The 19,349-nt window shown below is 53.0% G+C and overlaps 2 protein-coding genes across 2 annotated transcripts in view; both read left to right on the top strand.

Moving 5' to 3' along the window:
• The window catches only part of LOC119696607 (class I histocompatibility antigen, F10 alpha chain-like), a 38,340-nt gene that overhangs the window by 4,606 nt on the left and 14,385 nt on the right, over nt 1–19,349 (top strand). The window contains exons 2-7 of the mRNA XM_038126397.1: nt 3,089–3,352; nt 4,985–5,260; nt 5,612–5,884; nt 5,970–6,074; nt 6,173–6,208; nt 6,328–6,354. Coding sequence (XP_037982325.1) covers nt 3,089–3,352; nt 4,985–5,260; nt 5,612–5,884; nt 5,970–6,074; nt 6,173–6,208; nt 6,328–6,354 — 981 coding nt within the window. The remainder of the gene's footprint in view (nt 1–3,088; nt 3,353–4,984; nt 5,261–5,611; nt 5,885–5,969; nt 6,075–6,172; nt 6,209–6,327; nt 6,355–19,349) is intronic.
• Nucleotides 9,734–10,949, top strand: LOC119696639 (flotillin-1-like). The gene is made up of 3 exons (XM_038126442.1): nt 9,734–9,779; nt 10,300–10,375; nt 10,454–10,949. Exons 1-3 carry the CDS (start codon nt 9,737–9,739, stop codon nt 10,557–10,559), a joined length of 225 nt encoding a protein of 74 aa, XP_037982370.1. The 5' UTR covers nt 9,734–9,736; the 3' UTR covers nt 10,560–10,949.

Consider the following 19,349-nt stretch of genomic DNA (forward strand, 5'->3'; position numbering starts at 1 on the left):
CCCATGTCCAGGACTGGAACCCTCCCAAACCCTCCCTTCTCAGGCACCAGGACCCCCCTGCACTCCCTTATCCAGCCCGGGGATCCCCCTGCACCCCCTGATCCAGCCCCAATGCCCCCTCCACCCCCTTTCCCAGCCCTCCCCCTCTCAGAGACCCCAGCCCCCGCTTTTCCTTGATCCCGGCACCCCCTGGACCCCCACTCCTGCCTTCCCCAGCCCCCACCCACCACCTTCCTCAACACCGGGGACCCTCTGCACCCCCTTATCCGACACTGAGCCCCCTCCTGGACCCCCTTCACGTGTTCTGGGCCCCCCTGCACCCCTCCCCGGCGCTCCCGCCCTTCCCAGACCCCAGACCCGCCCTTTGCCTTCACCTTTGCACCCCCAGCTCCCCCAAATTTCCGGGTCCCCCCAGTTCTCCACTCCCGGCGCTCTCTTAAGGGGGTCCCAGGGGGTGCCAGGTGGTTCTGAGAGGGCTCCAGGGCGGTCGCAGCGGGGATGCAGAGGGATCCAGAGGGATTCTCTGGAATTCCCCCGTCCCCTCCTCCTCCCGCCCTGCTCGGTCCCTTTGGCTTCCGCGTCCCAACCTGGGAGAGCGGGATCTGCCCGGCGCCTGGTGACGTCACTGACAGATCGGGCTGCCATTGGCGGGCTGTTAACAGCAGGGCCAATGGCGGGGCCGGAGGCGGCTCTGGGGGCGGGGCCGGGGCAGGGGCGGGGCTAGAGCCGCTGCCGGGGCCGCAGCGGAGCAGCGCCATGGCTCCCGCGCTGGGGCTGGGGCTGCTCCTGGGGCTGCTTTGGGACCTGGGGGGCGCGGCCAAAGGTGAGTGGGAGCCCCGAAACCGGGAACCCTCTGAACTTCCATTTCCGGCCGCCGGGACCCTCCTGAGCTTCTATCACTGGGCACGGGAACCCTCCAAATCTCTATTCCCGGGCTACTGAGTCCTTTCCATCCTTTTCCCCACGCCGGGACCCCCCTGTGCCCCCTCACCTGGCACCAGGACCCCCCTGAACCCCGATTTGTTGGCAGGGAAACCCCCCCGAAGCGCCATTCCCGGGCATCAGCATCCACTGAGCCCCCATTTCTCAGCACTGGGACCCCTTGAGTGCCCATGTCCGGCCACTGGGACGCCCCTGTACCCCCTTATCCAGCACCGGGACCCCTGAAGCTCCATTTCTGGGCACCAGGACCCACCTGAACCCCAAATTCTGGGAAAAGAATCCTCTGAAAACCCATTCCTGGGGAGGAAAACCCCCCTGAACCCCCATTCCTGGGCACGGTGACCCCCGTGAATGTTCATTTCCTGGCAGCAGGACCCCCCTGCACCCTCTTACCTGGCACTGGGACTCATTGGATCTCCCATTCCTGGGGTTCGGGATCCTTTTGAACCCTGAATTACAGCATGGGATCCCCCCTGAGCCCCCATTCCTGGGCACCGGGACCCCCCTGAATCTCTGTTTCTGGGCACGGGAATCCTCCAAATCTCCATTCCCGGGCTACTGACTCCTCTCCATCCTTTTCCCCAGCACCGGGACCCCCCTGTGCCCCCTCACCTGGCACCAGGACCCCCCTGAACCCCGATTTGTGGGCAGGGAAACCCCCCCGAAGCGCCATTCCCGGGCATCAGCATCCACTGAGCCCCCATTCCTGAGCACAGGGACCCCTTGAGTGCCCATGTCCGGGCAGTGGGACCCCCCTGTACCCTCTTCTCCAGCACCGGGACCCCTGAAGCTCCATTTCCGGGCACCGGGACCCACCTGAACCCCAAATTCTGGGAAAAGAATCTTCTGAAAACCCATTCCTGGGGAGGAAACCCCCCCTGAACCCCGATTCCTGGGCACAGAGACCCCTGTGAACGTTCATTCCTGTGAACGTTCATTTCCTGGCAGAGGGACCCCCCTGAACCCCCTTACCTGTCACTGGGACTCATTGGATCTCCCAGTCCTGGGGCTCAGGATCCCTTTGAATCCTGAGTCGTGGCATGGGAACCCCCTGAACCCCCATTCCTGTCCACTGGGACCCTTGTCCCCATTTTCCAGGACTGGGAGCCCCCCGCACCCCTGTCACTGCTCTGGGACCCCCCTGCCCCCCTTTTCGGGCATCCCGCTTTTCCCAGACCCTTTGGACCTTTTTCCTTGACCTGTGGACCCCCAGATCTCCCAACTTTCCGTGTCCTTCCCGTTTTCCACTCCCGGCACTTCCCAAAACATGCTTCCAGAGGGTACCAGGGGTCCCAGGAGGGATCCAGGTGAACTCCCTGGAATTCCCCCTTTCCCCCGTGCCCTCCCCCCCACATCCCCTCGGTCTCTTTCTCTTTCCCGTCTCCCCAGCTGCACCCCTGGGATCCACCCGCTTCTCCCAGCCCCAGACCCCCCTTCCTGTGACCCAGGGACCCCCTGGATCCCCCATCCCACCTCTCCCAATCCCTTCCTTGAACCTTGGGCCCTTCCTGGCTCTCGTGGTTCCACTTCCTGATCCTTGGATGTCCTCAGGGGGGCCTGGAGGGTCCCTGGGTGGTTGTGGAGGTTCCAGGGGGGATTCTGGGCTCTGGGACACCCCTGAATTTCCAGTCCCGGGCACTGGCATCCCCTTGCACCCCCTTATCCAGTGCCAACAACTCCCTGCGCCCCTTTCCCATCCATCCCACTTTCCTAGTCCCCAGACCCCCCTTTTCCTTGACCCTGAGGCCCCCTGGGCCCCCATTCCAGCTTTTCTCAATCCCTACTCCCCCCTTTCCTCTGCACCAAGGACCCCTGAGCCTCCCATTCCCAGGTCCTTCCACCTTGTGACCCCTTTCCCTGGCACTGGGGACCCCTGGACCCCTTTTCCTGGGCACAGGGATCCCCTGGAACCCCCATCCCACTTTCCTAGTCCCTGCCCCCCCCCTTCCATAACCCTGTAACCCCCTGAGCCCCCATTCCTGGACCCCAGGACCCCCTGCAGGCCCTTTCCTGTCCATGCCACCTCTCCCAGCCTGCACTCCCTTTCCTTGGCCCCAGCATCCCCAAAGCCCTTCCCAGCTCTCCCAGTTCCCCTTTCATTGATCCATGACCCCCTCAACCTCCCCAAATCTCCGTGTCCCCCCAGTTCTCCACTCCCTGCATTACCTGTACATGGCGGTGTCAGAGCCCAGCCCGGGGGTCCCCCAGTACATGGATATTGGGTTCGTGGATGGGATCCCCTTCGCGCGCTACGACAGCGAGCGGGGCCGGGTGGAGCCGCTGACCCAGTGGATAAAGGATGGAGTTGAGCCGGGATATTGGGAGGAGGAGACCCAGACCAGTGTGAGGAACCAGCACGTGTATGCCAGTGACCTGCAGACGCTGCGGGAGCGATACAACCAGAGCAGGGGTGAGTGGGGGCAGCTGTGGGGCTGGGATGGGAACTGCAGGGCTGGGGTGCGGATCCATGGGGCTGGTATGGGATCTATAGGTCTCGGCTGTGGATCCATGGGGTTCCACGTGGTTGGAATCAGGATGCATTAGGCTGGGATGGTGTATGTTGTGATCCATGGATTGGGATGTGGATCCATGGGGCTGGGATGGGATCTGTGGGGCTGGGGTGGGACCTGTAGGGCTGGGTTGAGGATCCATAGGGTTGGGATGGGATCTATAGGTCTCAGGTGTGCATTCACAGGGCTGTGTGGGGCTGAAACGGGAATCCATTAGGATGAGATGGGAAAGCTTGTGATCCATGGGGCTGGGATGGGATCTGGGGGTTGGGAGAGGAGCCGTAGGGCTGGGGTGAGGATCCTTGGGGCTGGGATGGGATCTGTAGGTCTCAGGTGTGGATTCACAGGGCTCCAGGGGGTTGAAAATGGGCATCTATTAGGCTGGGATGAGATATTTTGTGATCCACGGGTTGGGATGTGGATCCATGGGGCTGGAATGGGATCTGTGGGGCTGAGATGGGATCTGTGGGGCTGGAATGGGAACTGTAGGACTGCAATGGGATCCATAGGACTCAGATGAGAATTCACAGGGCTCCAAGTGGTTGAAATGGGGATCCATTAGCCTGGGATGGGATAGCTTGTGAGCCATCGGGTTGTGGTATGGATCCATGTGGCTGGGATGAGATCCGTGGGACTGGGATGTGAATGTTTGATGCTGGGATGGGATCTGTGGGGCTAGGATAGCAACTATAGGGCTGAGATGGGGATCCATGGGGTTAGGATGGGATCCGTGGGGCTGGGATGGGATCTGTAGGTCTCAGATGTGGATTTACAGGGCTCCAAGGGGCTGGAAAATGGGGATCCATTAGGCTGGGATGGGATATTTTGTGTCCATGGGTTAGGATGTGGATCCATGGGGCTGGGATGGGATATGTGGGGCGGGGATGGGATCCGTGGGGCTCCATGAGAATCTATGGGCCTGGGATGGGATCTGTAGGGCTAGGATAGGAACTTTTAGGGTTTAGATGGGGATCCATAAGGTTAGGATGGGGATCCGTCGGGCTGGAATGGGATCTGTGGAGCTGGGCTGGGACTTGTGGGGCTGGAATGGGATCCAGGGGGCTGGGATGGGATATGTAGATCTCAGGTGTGTATTCACAGGGCTCCAAGGGCCTGAAAATGGGGATCCATTAGGCTGGGATGGGATATTTTGTGATCCGTGGGTTGGGATTTGGATCCATGGGGCTGGAATGGGATCCATGGGGCTGGGATGGGATCTGTGGGGTTCAGATGGGATCTGTAGATCTTGGATGTGCATTCATCGGGCTCCAAGGAGGTAAAAATGGGGATCCATTAGGTTGGGATGGGATAGCTTGTGATCTGTGGGTTGGGATGTGGATCCATGGGGCTGGGATGGGATCTGTGGGGTTGGGTTGGGGTTCATGGGGTTGGGATGTGGATCCATGGGGCTCCCAGGAGCGGGGATGACGCTCTGTGGTCTCCCTCAGACTCTGGGGCTCCATAGGGCTGGAATGGGGCTCTGTGGGGCTGGGACACAATTCCATGGGGTTCTGTGGGTACAATCCCCCCAGGTCTTCACACATTGTTGCGAGTTTATGGCTGTGACCTCCTGTCCGACGGGAGCGTCCGTGGATCCCAGCAGGATGGCTACGATGGGCGGGATTTCATCTCCTTTGACCTGGGATCCGGGAGATTTGTGCCAGCCGACAGCGCTGCCGAGATTACCAGGAGACGCTGGGAACAGGAAACAAACGAGGTTGAGGATTTGACGAATTACCTGAAGCACGTCTGCCCGGAATGGCTCCGGAAATACGTCGGATATGGGCAGAAGGAGCTGGAGCGCAAAGGTGGGAACAGGATTCCTGTGGGAGTTTGGGATTTGGGAATGGAGGACTCGGGAACATGGGAATTCCTGTGGGAATTCCATGGTTAGATTTCACCCCTGTCCCATTCCCACGGAATTTCACAGGCGGATTTCAACTCCATCCCATTCCAGTGGGAATTCCATGGGCAGAATGCAACCCAGTTTCATTCCCATGGAATTCCATGGGCAGATCTCACTCTCATCCCATTCCAGTGAGAATTCCATGGATAGAGTTCATCCCAATCCCATTCCTAGGGAATTCCATGGGTAGAGCTCACCCTATTCCCATTCCCATGGAACTCCATGCACGAATTCCAGCATTATCCCATTGCAGAGCCCCCTGATGTCCACGTGTCCGGAAGAGAGGAACACGGGGCGCTGATCCTGTCCTGCCACGCGTACGGATTCTACCCCAGCACCATCACAGTCAGCTGGATGAAGGGGGGGGATACCTTGGATCAGGAGACGCAGTGGGGCGGGATCGTTCCCAACAGCGACGGCACCTTCCACACCTGGGCCAGGATCGAGGCGCTGCCGGAGGAGCGGGAGCAGTACCGGTGCAGGGTGGAGCATCCCGGAATGCTGGAGCCCGGGCTCTTCGCTTGGGGTGAGGCTGGGAATGTGGGAATTGGGAATTTGGAATTCCCAAATGGGAATTCCCCTTCCCCTCCTCACTCTCCCGCGGTTCCCAGAGCCATCTGGCGGGAATCTCACCGTGGTGGTCGCTGTGTCCGTCATCGCTGCCATCCTCATCCTCGTTGCCCTCATCGGATTCGTTGTCTGGAGGCTCCAATCCGGTAACACACGGGATGGGGGTCGGGAATGGGCATGGATCCACCCGGCACCATTCTGGGAATCCTGTGCCACCAGCGCTGATCCCCCTTTGTTTCCACAGGGAGGAGGGACAGGAATGGATACAACCCGGCAGCCGGTGAGTTCCAGTGGCTGATCCGGCTCTGGATCCCCTCTGTGTGGATCCCAGAACGGATCCTGGGGTTAATCCCGGTGTGTGATCTGTGCTAGAATCTCATGGATCTTCTCTTTCTGCAGGGAAGGACGTGGGAACCACAGGCACAGGTACGGAGCAGGAATTCCCGGGGGAGATCAGGGCAGGATAGATGGACTGGGATCAGGTAGAGATTCTGGATCAGAGCAGGGTCCAAAGTGGGACCAGGTGGAATTGTGGAGTGGGATCGGGGCTGGATTCTGGAGCAGGATCAGGAGGGATGGCTGGAGCAGGATTGGTGTGGGAGGGATGGAGTGGGATCAGGGCTGGATTCCAGACAAGAATCCGGTGGGATGGAATGGAGCAGGATCAGGTTGGGATTCCAGAGAAGGATTGGGGTGGGATGGATGGGGCGGAATGGGGTGGGATGGATGGAGCAGAATGGATGGAGTGGGATCGGATGGGATGAACGGAGCAGGATTTTAGGAGGGGTGGGATGAGGTGGGATTCTGGATCAGCTCCTGCTCTCCATGGCTTCCAGCAAGGTCCATCCAGTGGAATGGGGACAGGGACAGGGTGGCACCATGTTTCTCTCTCATCCCGACAGGAGTCACTGCCTGAGCAATCCATGGAGCTGGATCCAGCCTCTTCTGTCTTCCCAGGCAAGCCGAGAGCTGCCAGGAGAGCTCATCCCGCTGCTCCCACTCACGCCACAGCTCTTGCTAATGGATCAGTTTCCTGTTTTCCAATGATTTAAAGGCAAAACCCACAAATATTCACAGTGCTTCACTCCTGGTGTGAAATTATCCTGCTTTGGGCAATAAATCCAGGTTCCCTCCTCCCTTGGTGTCTGGTAGTTCATCTCTGGGAGCCAGGAAAGGGAATGGGGTCACTGGGACAGGGGAGGGGACACTGAGAGCAGGGATGGGAACACCAGGAGCAGGGATGGGGACACCAGGACTGGGTTGGGGACACCAGGAGCAGGGTGGGGACACCAGGAGCAGGATGGGGACTTGCCAGCCATGCCCGGCTCCATCCCCTGGGATTCATTTCCTGTTCTGTGTCCCATGTCCGAGGTGTCCCCAGGATGGTTTGGCTGCGTTGGGTTCCTGGAGGAGCAGTGGGATGGGGGCAGGGGTCAGGCCAGGCCTTATTGTCCCTAGTGATCCTTGAGTGTCCCAAAATCAGGGCTCAGGATCTTGGAGAGGTTCCCTGGCCACGGCCACGTCCATGACACGAGCACGAGATGGCCGTGAGATGAGAGTGACCATGAGTGACACAACCCTGAGATGACCGTGGCCATGGGATGACCATGACTGTGACCGTGACCATGACGCAATCACAACCCTGACCATCAGATAATCTGGACCAAGAGATGACCATGGGTCGGCCATGGCACAGCCATGGCCTTGAGGTGACCCTGACGCGATCGTGGCCATGAGGTGACAATGACATGATCATGAGATGACCATTACAGTGAGATGACCATGAGCATCAGATGATGGTGATCAGCAAACGACCATGACCATGAGATGGCCATGAGATGACTGTGATCATGAGATAACCACAACCATGACCCAACCACAGCCGAGAGATGACCATGACAAAATCGTGGCAAATGAGTCAAATGTGAGATGATCATAAAATGACCGTGACCATACAATGACCATGACCGTGACCATGACACAGCCAGGACCATGGGATGACCATTACAATAATAACCATGACATGGGATAACCGTGACTGTGAGATGAGCATGAGCATGGGATGATTGTGACATTAATACACCCTCAACCATGAATTGACCATTACAATAATAACCATGACATGAGATAACCGTGACTGTGAGATGACCGTGAGCATGTGATGATTGTGACCAAGAGATGACCATGAGATGATCACAACACACCATGGCCATGTGGGGTCATGATCAGGCGGTGACTGTGAGATGCCCATTACAGTGAGATAAGCATGAGCTTAAGATGATGGTCATCAGGAAATGACCATCGCCCTGAGCTGGCCGTGACATGACCATGACCATGGCAACCATGATCTTAAGATGACCATTACAGACAGATAACCACGAATGTGACCATGACACAGCTGTGACCATGAGCATGAGATGATTGTGACCAAGACATGACCACACAACGCAGCCATGGCCGTGTGGTGATAAAGGCCATGAGATGACCGTGGCTGTGACATTAATACACCCTCAACCATGAATTGATCAAGATCAGGACAAGTTTCTGATCACGAGTTGACCAAGACATAACCATGGCCATGGCACAATCACAGCTGTAAAATGACCATGATGTGTTTGTGGCCATGAGTGGACCATGGGATGACCATGAGGTAACAATGGCATCAAATCAAACAATGAGATGAGCACGACATGACTGTGAGCCTGTGATGATTGTGATCAAGACATGACCATGAGATGACCAAAACGCATCATGGCCGTGTGGTGATCAAGGCCATGAGATAATCGTGAGATGACCAAGACCATGAGTTGACCCTGCAACGACCATGACACAACCATGAGCATGAGCATGAGCATGAGATGATTGAGATTAGGAGATGACTGTGAAGTGACCACAATATGACCGTGGCTATGAAATGATTGTGGCCACGGGGTGACCGTGACCATGAGGTAATGGTGATAAGGAGATGCTTCTGACCATGACATGACCATAAGGCGACCATGACATGACCATTACAGTGACTTGACCACGAGCATGAGATGATGGTGATCAGGAAAGGACCATGACTGTGATGATGGCACAACTATGACTGTGAGATGACCATGAGCATGAGACAACTGTGACCATGAGATGACCATGACACAGCCATGGCCATGAGGTGACCAAGAAATGTCCGTGACTGTGACCATGACATAACGATGACTGTGAGATGACCTTGATCATGACATGACCATGACCACAACATGATCCTGACCGTGAGATGACCATGAGCATGAGACGATGGTTATAAGGAGATGACCATGAGCATGACATGAATGTAACCATGAGATGATTCTTACCATGACATGACCATGGCCATGAGCTGACCATGAGCTGATCCCGACCCGGCCGTGGTCTGGAGCTCCCCAGAGCCCGTCACTGCCCTCACCTCCAGGTTCATCCCGAACTGAAATTGTTCATTTCCCATGGATGATACGGAAATCTGAGCAGGGCGCAGCCAATGGAGCGCCGGGCAATCAGTGACGTCACAGGTTGACAGGCAGAACAGACCTCCCCTTCCCGCCCTTTGGCGCTGCAGCCAATGGGGAGCCGCATGTTCGGTGACGTCACCGCGCTAATGCGGAAGTGGCGAGCGCGGGGGCTGCCGGGATCGGGGCGGTGGATCCCCATCGATCCCGATCAGCTCTGATCGATCCCATCGATCCCATCGATCCCCATCGATCCCATCGATCCCGATCGGCTCCGATCGATCCCCATTGATCCCATCAATCCCATAGATCCCATTGAGCCCCGGCTCACCCTCGCCACGATGTTCTTCACCTGCGGCCCCAACGAGGCCATGGTGGTCTCAGGTGAGTTCGGGGGCCCCGGGGGCTCCTGGGGACCCCCAAAACTCCCGGGAACCCCCAAAATCCCCACAGAATTTCCCGGGAAAATCCAGAATCCTCACTAAACATCCTGAGACCTCCAAAAAACTCCCGGGAACCCCCAAAGTTCCGGCTCAAACCCTCCAGGGAACGCCCAGAAACTCCTCCTCCAAAAAACTCCTGGGAACCCCCCGGACCCCCAAACCCACCCCGGGACTCCTGGGACCCCTCCCAGCCTCCCCCAAACTCCTACAGGGACTCCCCAAACCCCTCCCCGAGGGTCCCCCCCATCCATTCCGCCCCCCTGGGACTTCTGGGGACCCCTCCCAAATTTTCCCCCCAACTTCCCTCCCAAATCTCCTGGGGGGTTCCCCCGACTCACCCAAGCACCCCCAGAACCGCTCCTGGGACCCCACAACCCTCTCCTGGGGATTCCTGGGGGTGTTCCCGTGTCCCCCCGGGGTTTCGGTGTTCGGTGTCCCCCCCAGCTGTCGGTGTCCCCCAGGTTTCTGCCGCAGCCCCCCGGTGATGGTGGCCGGGGGCCGGGTGTTGGTGATCCCGTGCCTGCAGCAGATCCAGAGGTGAGGAGGGGCCCGGGCGGTTTTTGGGGTTCAGGGGTGGTCCCCAGAGATTTGGGGTGACCCCCCCGGCCCCCCCAGGATCTCCCTGAACACGCTGATGCTGCCCGTGCGCAGTGAGAAGGTTTACACCCGCCACGGGGTGCCCATCTCCGTCACCGGCATCGCACAGGTACCCCTGGAATGATCTAAAACACCGCCAAAATCCCCCAAAAATCCCCCTCTGGACCCCCCAAATCTCCCTGGAACCCCCAAATATCCCATGCCGGTGCCCCCAAAACCCCCCGGGAACTCCAAACCCACACTCTGAACACCCAAAATCTCCTTGGAACCTCCCAGAAAGTCTCCGGCGTCTCCAAATCCCTCCCGGGGCCCCCCAAATCCACCCCTGGGGCTCCCCTGGCCGCACCACCAGGGTGGCGTTGCCCTTTTAAGTGAGTTTGTGGTGGGGTCAATCTGAAGGACTTCTTAAAGCGGCGATGGTCGCGGGAAGGGTAAAACACCGCGGGGGAGGGGAGGAGCCCTTTAAAGGGGGTTTGGAGTGGGGGGGCACACCGGGAACATTGAAAGGGGTAAAAATCCTCTTTCAAAGGGCATTTTAGGGTGGGCAGTCCCTTGAAAGGCGCTCGAAGTTTTGGGGATCCCCAAACCCCTTGGATGGGAGGGGGAACCCGCCTTTAAAAGGGGCTTGAAGTGGTGGGGCCCCAAAAACTCTTTTAAGATGGGAAAAGCCCTTAAGAAATCCATTAAAAACCTTTAAAACCCTTTAAACACCTTTTAAAACCCTTAAAAAAACCTTAAAAAACAAAAAGGGCTTGTGAGGGGGCAGCCTCCCTAAGCCCTTATTAAAGGGGTCACCGTGCAATCCTTGAAGGGGCTTGGGGTGGTGGGGACCCCGAAATCCCACTGAGGCGTCTTGACTTCTCTTAAAAGGGGTTTTTCTTGGTGGAGAACCTTTTAAGAGGGGTAAGACCCCCCAAAAAAGGGGCTGGGGATGGTGGGGACCCCCAAACTCCCTTCAAGTGGACGAGATCCCTTGAAAGGGCACTGCCCTGTCAGTCCCCACCCTGTCAAGCTGTCACGATCCGTCCTTACGAAGTGAGATCGTGATGGTTCGTGAATTGATCTCAGGGTACAAAACACCAACACGGCAAGGGGTTTGCAGTAACAATCAAAACCAGTGTACTTCATTGAATAATCACAACAAAATGCATTGGAGGGGATTGGGGAAAATAGGGAGAAAGCCTATGGAAAGAAAAGGGTTGAGAGAAAGGGAGGTAATAGCTACCAAATGTAGAGGCGACGAAGTTCTTCACAGTCCAGTAGATGTCCAGTCGAGGAGTCGCTTTCACGCTGGGGAGATCTCGTTTAAGCTAGCTTGCTTGGGGGTTTTTATTAGAAGTTTTCTATTGAGAATTGTGAAGGAGGGGAGAGGGGTAACACAATAGTCATCTGGTCAGCAGTGGGCGAGAGCTATTGTCTTCTTGGTCCAGTGGTCACTACCTGCAGGCAAACATCTCAGTTTGATCAGCTGTTCTCCCCCACACACACTGCATCCCCCTCCCCCGAGGTTAGAGGTTTCAGTCCTTGAGGAGAAAAAGAGTCTTTTCCATAAAGGGGTCTCATGTCTCAGCCTTGGAGGGAGTGGCTTCTCCCATCTCAGTCCATCTGCCACGGTGGTTGTACAGTAGATGAAGGGTCTTCTGTGGAGACCACCAAAAGGTCACTCCAGAAGAGAGTCCAGCCAGGTTAGGAGGTGGGTAAAATTCCAGGGCCATTGTTACAAAGCCATGCAGGCGAAGAAGGGCGAAGTGCCCTTTCTCCTTTCACTGGGTTCAGTGTACCATGAGGTGGACAAACACACCTGCGAACAAGAACTCGAGTTCCAGTCCCGGGGCCCTGGCAAGCCCCACCAAACCAGGATGTTGAACAGGATGCCCAGTGGTCTGAGGATCATGAGGCAGATGAGAGTTTTGTCGGACAGAGTCTCACAGGACCCGGTGACTCACGATTTGTTCATCAGCGGGTTTCTGGAGAGTCTCCTTTTTCAGGGCTCATACGTAGGTAGCATACCTCGGAAAACAGAGACAGTGTGACAGAACGGGGGAGAAGAGAGAGAAAGAGAAAAGGAGGAAAATGGAAAATAGAGTGAGAGTGAAAAAGAAGGGAAACAATTGTACAAACATAATTAATATTAATTCAAACAATATTGTTTCTTAAATGATCAAAATAAATCATAAACAATTTAAAGCAAAAGCAAGGAACAGAATCATAAACAAATATCAATTTAAAAATAACCTTAAAAGTGATTTTTCAAAGTAATTCACTAAAAATCAAAAGTGATTCTGACAAAATCATAAAAGGAAAACTAATGATTGTTCCAAAACACATGTTCTAGTTTATACCCATTTTGTGTCACTAGCCTTAGGAATGTCTGCAGTATAGAAAGCATCAGCCAAGTTGTGAGCATTGATTATAGATATCAGCCTAGTAAGCCGTTTCATTATTCTCCAATTCATAACAAATAAGATTGTGGATAGAACAAAACCAATCAGAACAAGAATGAAAAGAACAACAATGGGATGACACATAGTGTTCAAAACACTTGTGGCAGTTGGTGACCACCCAGAAAGAGTATCCCACCACCTGTGTTCGGCATCTTTCTTTACTCTTTCCAGGACACGGTGTATTTGTCTCACATTGTGATGAACGGTCAGCAAGGTTTTCTGTCCGCTTTTCTTGATCTTTTCCAAAATCTAGTTCAGGTCCTGGTGGAGCAACAGTTGTCTTACCAATGTGAGGTCCATCCCAATGGGAGTGGGCTCTAATTTGTGGATCAGCGTATAATTGGATTGCAAAAGGCAGTGAGATGTAACCTGTGGAGGATTTTGTGGACAGTTGGCTAGCTGAGAAAGGTCACGTAGACACAATACCGTTGGTTAAGCAAGAAAGGGACAAGTATAGGAGTCAGCAGTCAGTATAAAGCAAGGGCACTGTGCCCTTGGTGCAACAACAGGATAAGGAGGAAGATCTTTGGTTAGAAATATGAAGAAACACAGAAAAGCTGTAACAGTATAATCACAAGAATGCAAAAGTAGGTGTAGCTGGCTGATAAGTAACTAACCTATAATGAGCTCACCTTTTGCAATATGTATTAGTCTCATTAACACCAATATAAATATGTGTGCCTATCAATAAAGTTTGGGATTTGCTGATCACTTATGTTAAGTGCCGCTTTTCTCCCGCTGACTTTAACAAATTGGTGACCCCGACGTGATAGCTGTAACAGGATACCATGGTGGATAGGTGTAGAAGTTCAGGTCCTACCGCATCCAGGATGGCGAATAAGCACCGCTGGGAAAGTGAAAGGTGCCGCGCCCTGGGTGACCTCAACGGAGAGCCCAGCCAACACGTGCTGCCATGTCCTTGTGGGGCTGCAACAGCGCTGATGTTTTAAAATGGAAATGGAAAGGCAAGCAGCATATGATTTATTTACTTGCTTTTTAAAAAAAGCATCAGGTAAAGGGCATAGATTTGCAGAAAGAGCTTCATGGGTTGTTAGCTTACGGGTATGCACTAGGAGTTTTTCAAAATCCTCATACAGTGCATGAATTAACGGAGTGGCGTAAGCTTGGGGACAAGCTGTGGGAGGCAGCTATAGATGAGGATAAAACTGCAAAAAAGTTGGGAAAGCAATGGCGAGTCGTCCACAATGAGTTATTACAACATCAGGCAGATCAGAAAGCTGCTCGGCAAGCTACTGTACCATATGATAAGAATAAGAGTTAAGGGGACTTGTCAGATTGTCCGTTACCCCCTGCAGAATCTACAGTCATTTTGCCACCAACATCGGCTCCTTCTTCAAGCAGCAGCCTTCCCCCCACAGGCGCTCTAGCCGCACCCCCTACGGCTGCTGCACCAGCACCGTCCGCACTGCCTGTACCATGGCCAGACTATCCCCCTCCTCCTCCTCCTTGTAATGAGCCGATCCCTGGGGCAGAAAGTGACCTAGCGGGGGCCATTGCATGAGAGCGAAGGGAGGCGTGGGCGGCGGTAGCAAAAGAGATCTTGGATACTGGGGACAGTGAGGCTATAGCAGACGCTATGGATGTTGCTTGTCCGGTGGTATTTGCACCTCTGGCAGGGGGCGGGTATCAAGCAACAATTATGGCCCTAGATTGGAAGCTACTGTCACAATTACGATCCACAGTTAGTCAGTTTGGGGTGACTAGTGAGCCTGCAAAGCAAATGCTTGACTATATTTGGGGGACTCAGGTGTTACTGCCGGCTGATTGCAGAGGAATAGCAAAGCTTATCTTCACTCAACATCAGCAGCTCTTGTTTAATGCACACTGGCAAGCACTCTGCCAGGAATGTGTCACAACAGCACAGCAGCCAGGTGACCTGCTACACGGAATAACCCTAGAGGAGCTAATGGGTTTAGGGCCTTTTCTTCGCACAGAAGCAAAAGCGTTCATTGGTCCCGATAAATGTCGAGAGGCTATGCGCCTGGTACGGCTGGCCATAGACAAGATAAAAGAACGAGGCGGGGTTCCCTCTTGTATGGGAATAAAGCAAGGAAGGGATGAATCATTTGGATCTTTTATAGATAAGGCGGCCACTGCCATGGATTGGGCAGGAGTCCCTGATTTTATGAAAGCTACTTTATTGAAAGAATGTGCACTCCAGAATAGCAACCAGGCTACGAGGAACGTAATAAATACCCTAGGAGCTAATTGGTCTATAGAAGAAACATTAGAACAATTGGCAAATATGCCCGTAGGAAATCAGGCAATGTTAGCAGAAGTTATTAAGGACTTAGGAGTAGGAGTACAGAAACAGGCAGCAGCCTCTCAGAGTCAGGTGTTAGCTGCTCTTGCACCCCTACACGCAGCGGCAACAAATGCTCCGCAGGCTCTCTCTACTGGCCGATTTAAATGTTACTGGTCGGACACCCACAACACTGCTGTCAACACCTCAGCCCAGTTCCACTACAACCAGCCACCACCGGGAGCCTCGGGCTGGACGTGGCAGCCTCAGTAGCAGTAACATTGATGACCACCCAACTGGAAAAGGTGCTGACTGGAATAAAGGGACCAATCATCATTGATGGACAACCTAAGGGAGCTTTTGTTGCTGGGACGATCATCAGCCACCATGATGGGAATATTTGTTTTAACTGGGGTAATCGACGCTGATTATACGGGGGAAATTTGTGTCATGGTGCATACTCCTTTTCCACCGATACAAATCGAGAAAGGACAAAGGATAGCCCAATTGGTTCCATTGGAGCAGATGACTAAAACGTTGCCCCCTCGTCAATCACAACTGAGGGGAGAACGAGGCTTCGGTTCCACTGGGGGACTTAACTAATTAGCAAAGAATTTGAATGATCGGCCAAAGCACACTGTAATAATAGAGTATCAGGGTGGGAGACAAACCTTGGAAGGCTTATTAGATACTGGTGTGGACTCCAGCATTATTTGTCCAGATTGCTGGCCCCATAACTGGCCATTACAGCCGACCACAGTGACAGTTACCGGGGTTGGGGGCCTAACGCTTGCAAGAAAGTCACCTATGTTATCCATTACCATTGATGGAAAGACTTTACGGAGTGTTTTCTCAGTTGTACCTTTACCCCTTACTGTGCAGTGCCTTATTGGTCGGGACATTTTGGCTCAAATGGGAGTAGTGCTGACAAATGAGCACCCTTTGGACTAGTGGCCATTGTGTGGACTTTCCCAATCCTGCTGACCTGGACCACGGATGTTCCAGTGTGGGTTAAGCAATGGCCGTTAAAAAGGGAAAGTCTGGAACAAGCACATGTACTAGTACAAGAACAATATAGGCAGGGTCATTTATAGTTGTCAACAAGCCCATGGAATACCCCTCTTTTTGTCATTAAAAAGAAATCGGGAAAGTATCGCTTGTTACACGATTTAAGGGCTGTGAATGAACAAATGGAACCTATGGGAGCCTTACAACCAGGTTTACCTAACCTAGCTATGTTGCCAAAGGACTGGCCACTGTTGATTGTAGATCTTAAGGACTGCTTTTTTACTATTGCTCTTCACCCTAGAGATACCCGAAGGTTTGCTTTTACTTTACCAGCTTTAAATAGGGAAGAGCCAGACAAGAGATTCGAATGGGTTACTCTTCAACAGGGCATGCACAACAGCCCCACCTTGTGTCAACTGTATGTTGACAATGCTTTACAACCTTTGCGGCAAGCATGGTCCAAAACCATCATTTATCATTCTATGGACGATATTTTATTTGCTCAGCCACAACCTTTTACAGGTCAACAAATTCAAAAATACATGATGCTCTGAAACTACTTGGGTTGGTTGTAACTCCTGAAAAAATTCAGTTCTCTGCACCCTGGAAATATCTAGGATGGACACTTACCGGTCAGGTTGTTACCCCCCAGAAACTGCAAATAAATGTTAAAATACATACATTGCATGATGCCCAATGGTTACTTGGCAATCTGCAATGGCTGCGCCCTATTGTGGGTATCCTGAATGAGTTATTAGATGAACTTCGACCTATACTAAAAGGAACTGATCTGGCACAGCCTGTCCATATAACCTCTGAGCAGGTTAAGGCACCTCAAAAGATAATGGACTGTGTGACACAGGGCAGTGTCCGGAGACGAGATCTTAACCTCCCTATACAGCTGACAGTCTGGTGTGGAACTAAATATTTACTGGGTGCACTTACTCAGCAAGACAGAAAAACGGGGGAGGCGTGGGCCTCGGAATGGATACCTCCTCCACTTCAACAGCATAAGACCCTTCTTTAAAAAATCAAAATTTTGGCTGATTTGCTCAAGAAGGGTTGTGATCAGGCGCTACAGATTACGGGAAAGGAGCCTGAGCAAATACGGATACCAATGAAGAAAGATACATTGACCTGGTACCTGATAAACAGTATGGAATTACAAGAGGCGCTGTTGGGGGCCGGAAGTGTGATCGCCACTGATCATATTCCCAATATACCGTTGAGCTGGATAGGGCAGTGGGGTTGGATGCAATGCCCAAAAAGGTCACAGAAACCCCTGTCGGATGCCATCACAGCCTACACGGATGCAGGAAGAAAATCCAGAACTGCTGCAGTGACTTGGCAGGAAAAGGGACAATGGCACCATCAGATTCTCCAGCCCTCCGAATCGGATACTTTACAAACGATGGAGTTATTGGCTGTTGTTTGGGCCATGATGCATTTTTCTGGACCTCTCAATATAGTGACAGATTCTTTGTATGTTGCAGGAGTGTGTGAGCGAATAGAAGATGCCTCTATCAAAGAGGTTCAAACCAGGAGGTTACATGAGCTGTTTCTACAGTTACAGAGGGCAGTTAGGCTGAGAGAGTATCCTTTCTCTGTTATCCATATCAGAAGTCACAAATGGGATATTGGCCTAGGAGAGGGTAATGCACGAGCAGATAAGCTACTCTCAATCACACAAGTGACTCCGATTCCTAGGCAGACTATAGCCAGGGAGGCACACTCCATATTTCACCAAAATGAAAAAGGCCTCCATAGAGAAATTCAGATATCTATGGAAGAGGCACGGGCAATAGTCAAAGTCTGTCCCATATGTAGCCATCATAATGGGGGCTGCGGGTTAGGTCTGGGAGTTAACTGCAGAGGGCTGAATACAAATGAGACCTGGCAAATGGATGTCACACATGTTGCTGAGTTTGGGAGGTTGAAGTATGTGCATGTTACTATAGATACCTATAGTCATTTCATATGGGCCACAGCACAGACCGGTGAGAAGGCCGGGCATGTAGAGAGGCATCTCAGTAGCTGCTTTGCAGTAATGGGAGTGCCACGGTGCATCAAGACGGATAACGGGCCTGCTTACTGCAGCAAAAGAATTAAGCAGTTCATGCAAATGTGGGGGATAGAACACGTGACAGGCATCCCTAATTCCCCGACAGGACAGGTGATCATAGAAAGAGCTAATGGTACCTTGAAAAGATATCCAGGTAAATACACAGGTATTAGAGAGCCGCAAGAAAGATTGCTAAGGTGCCTATTTGTTTTGAATCATTTGTGTGTTTTTGGGGAAAGCCAAGTCCCTGCCATAATTCGGCATTATGTACAAGAGAAAGATAGTGTGAGGCAGGAGGTGTGGGTAAAATACAGGGATCCTAAGACAGGACAATGGCAAGGTCCTGCTAAGGTATTATATTGGGGCCACGGATATCTTTGTGTTTCTACCCCTACAGGATCCTTGTGGGTACCTGCTAAATGGACCCGAGCAGCTGTGTTAGAAAATTTTGGTCCCCAGGGTCCATAGTGGCAGCATCCTTTTTGACTCCAGGAGTATCGGCAGCAGGTGCCCATGCCATTTTAAATGAGCTAGGATGCTGGCTTGCTAAACAAACCAATGCCACCTCTTTGGTACTTTCTAGCCTTTTGCTTGATGTTGATTCTATTCGATATGCAACGCTTCAAAACAGGGCTGCTGTCGGAACTCAGAATGTCCCACAGACATTCTCGGACGCTCCAGACCCAGGTCAAAAGCACCTGAGACCCTGGCATGCAGCCAGAGACCCCTGTGGCTTTGAATCTGACCCATGGAACAGTTTACCAACTTTGCAGGAAGAACGAGAAGTCACAAAAGTTTAGATATTGTAGTAGAAGTAGTCACGAAGTAAAGGGTAGGATTTCTGAGTGCTGTACAGGGGGGTTTTAAAACTTGTACGCAGGGGTCCAAGTTTTGTACATGGGGGTCAGGAGATCTAAGATGGAGGGACTTGGGTGTGCCCTGTTCTCTTTCTTTCCCCTTCCCAGCCTCCATGTCTTTGGTGATGTTGGCACTCACAGATTGGTCTAGAGTAGAAAGTCACCATTCAATATAGATAGTAGGTATTGGAGAAAAAGTATAAACATGTAGTACGTAATATATGATATAAAAGATGTCACCAGCCCCTGGGAGGGCAGAGAGTGCCTTTGTCTGAGCTGC

Source organism: Motacilla alba, unplaced genomic scaffold (genome assembly GCF_015832195.1).
Source record: "Motacilla alba alba isolate MOTALB_02 unplaced genomic scaffold, Motacilla_alba_V1.0_pri HiC_scaffold_34, whole genome shotgun sequence".
Taxonomy (NCBI): Eukaryota; Metazoa; Chordata; class Aves; order Passeriformes; family Motacillidae; genus Motacilla; species Motacilla alba.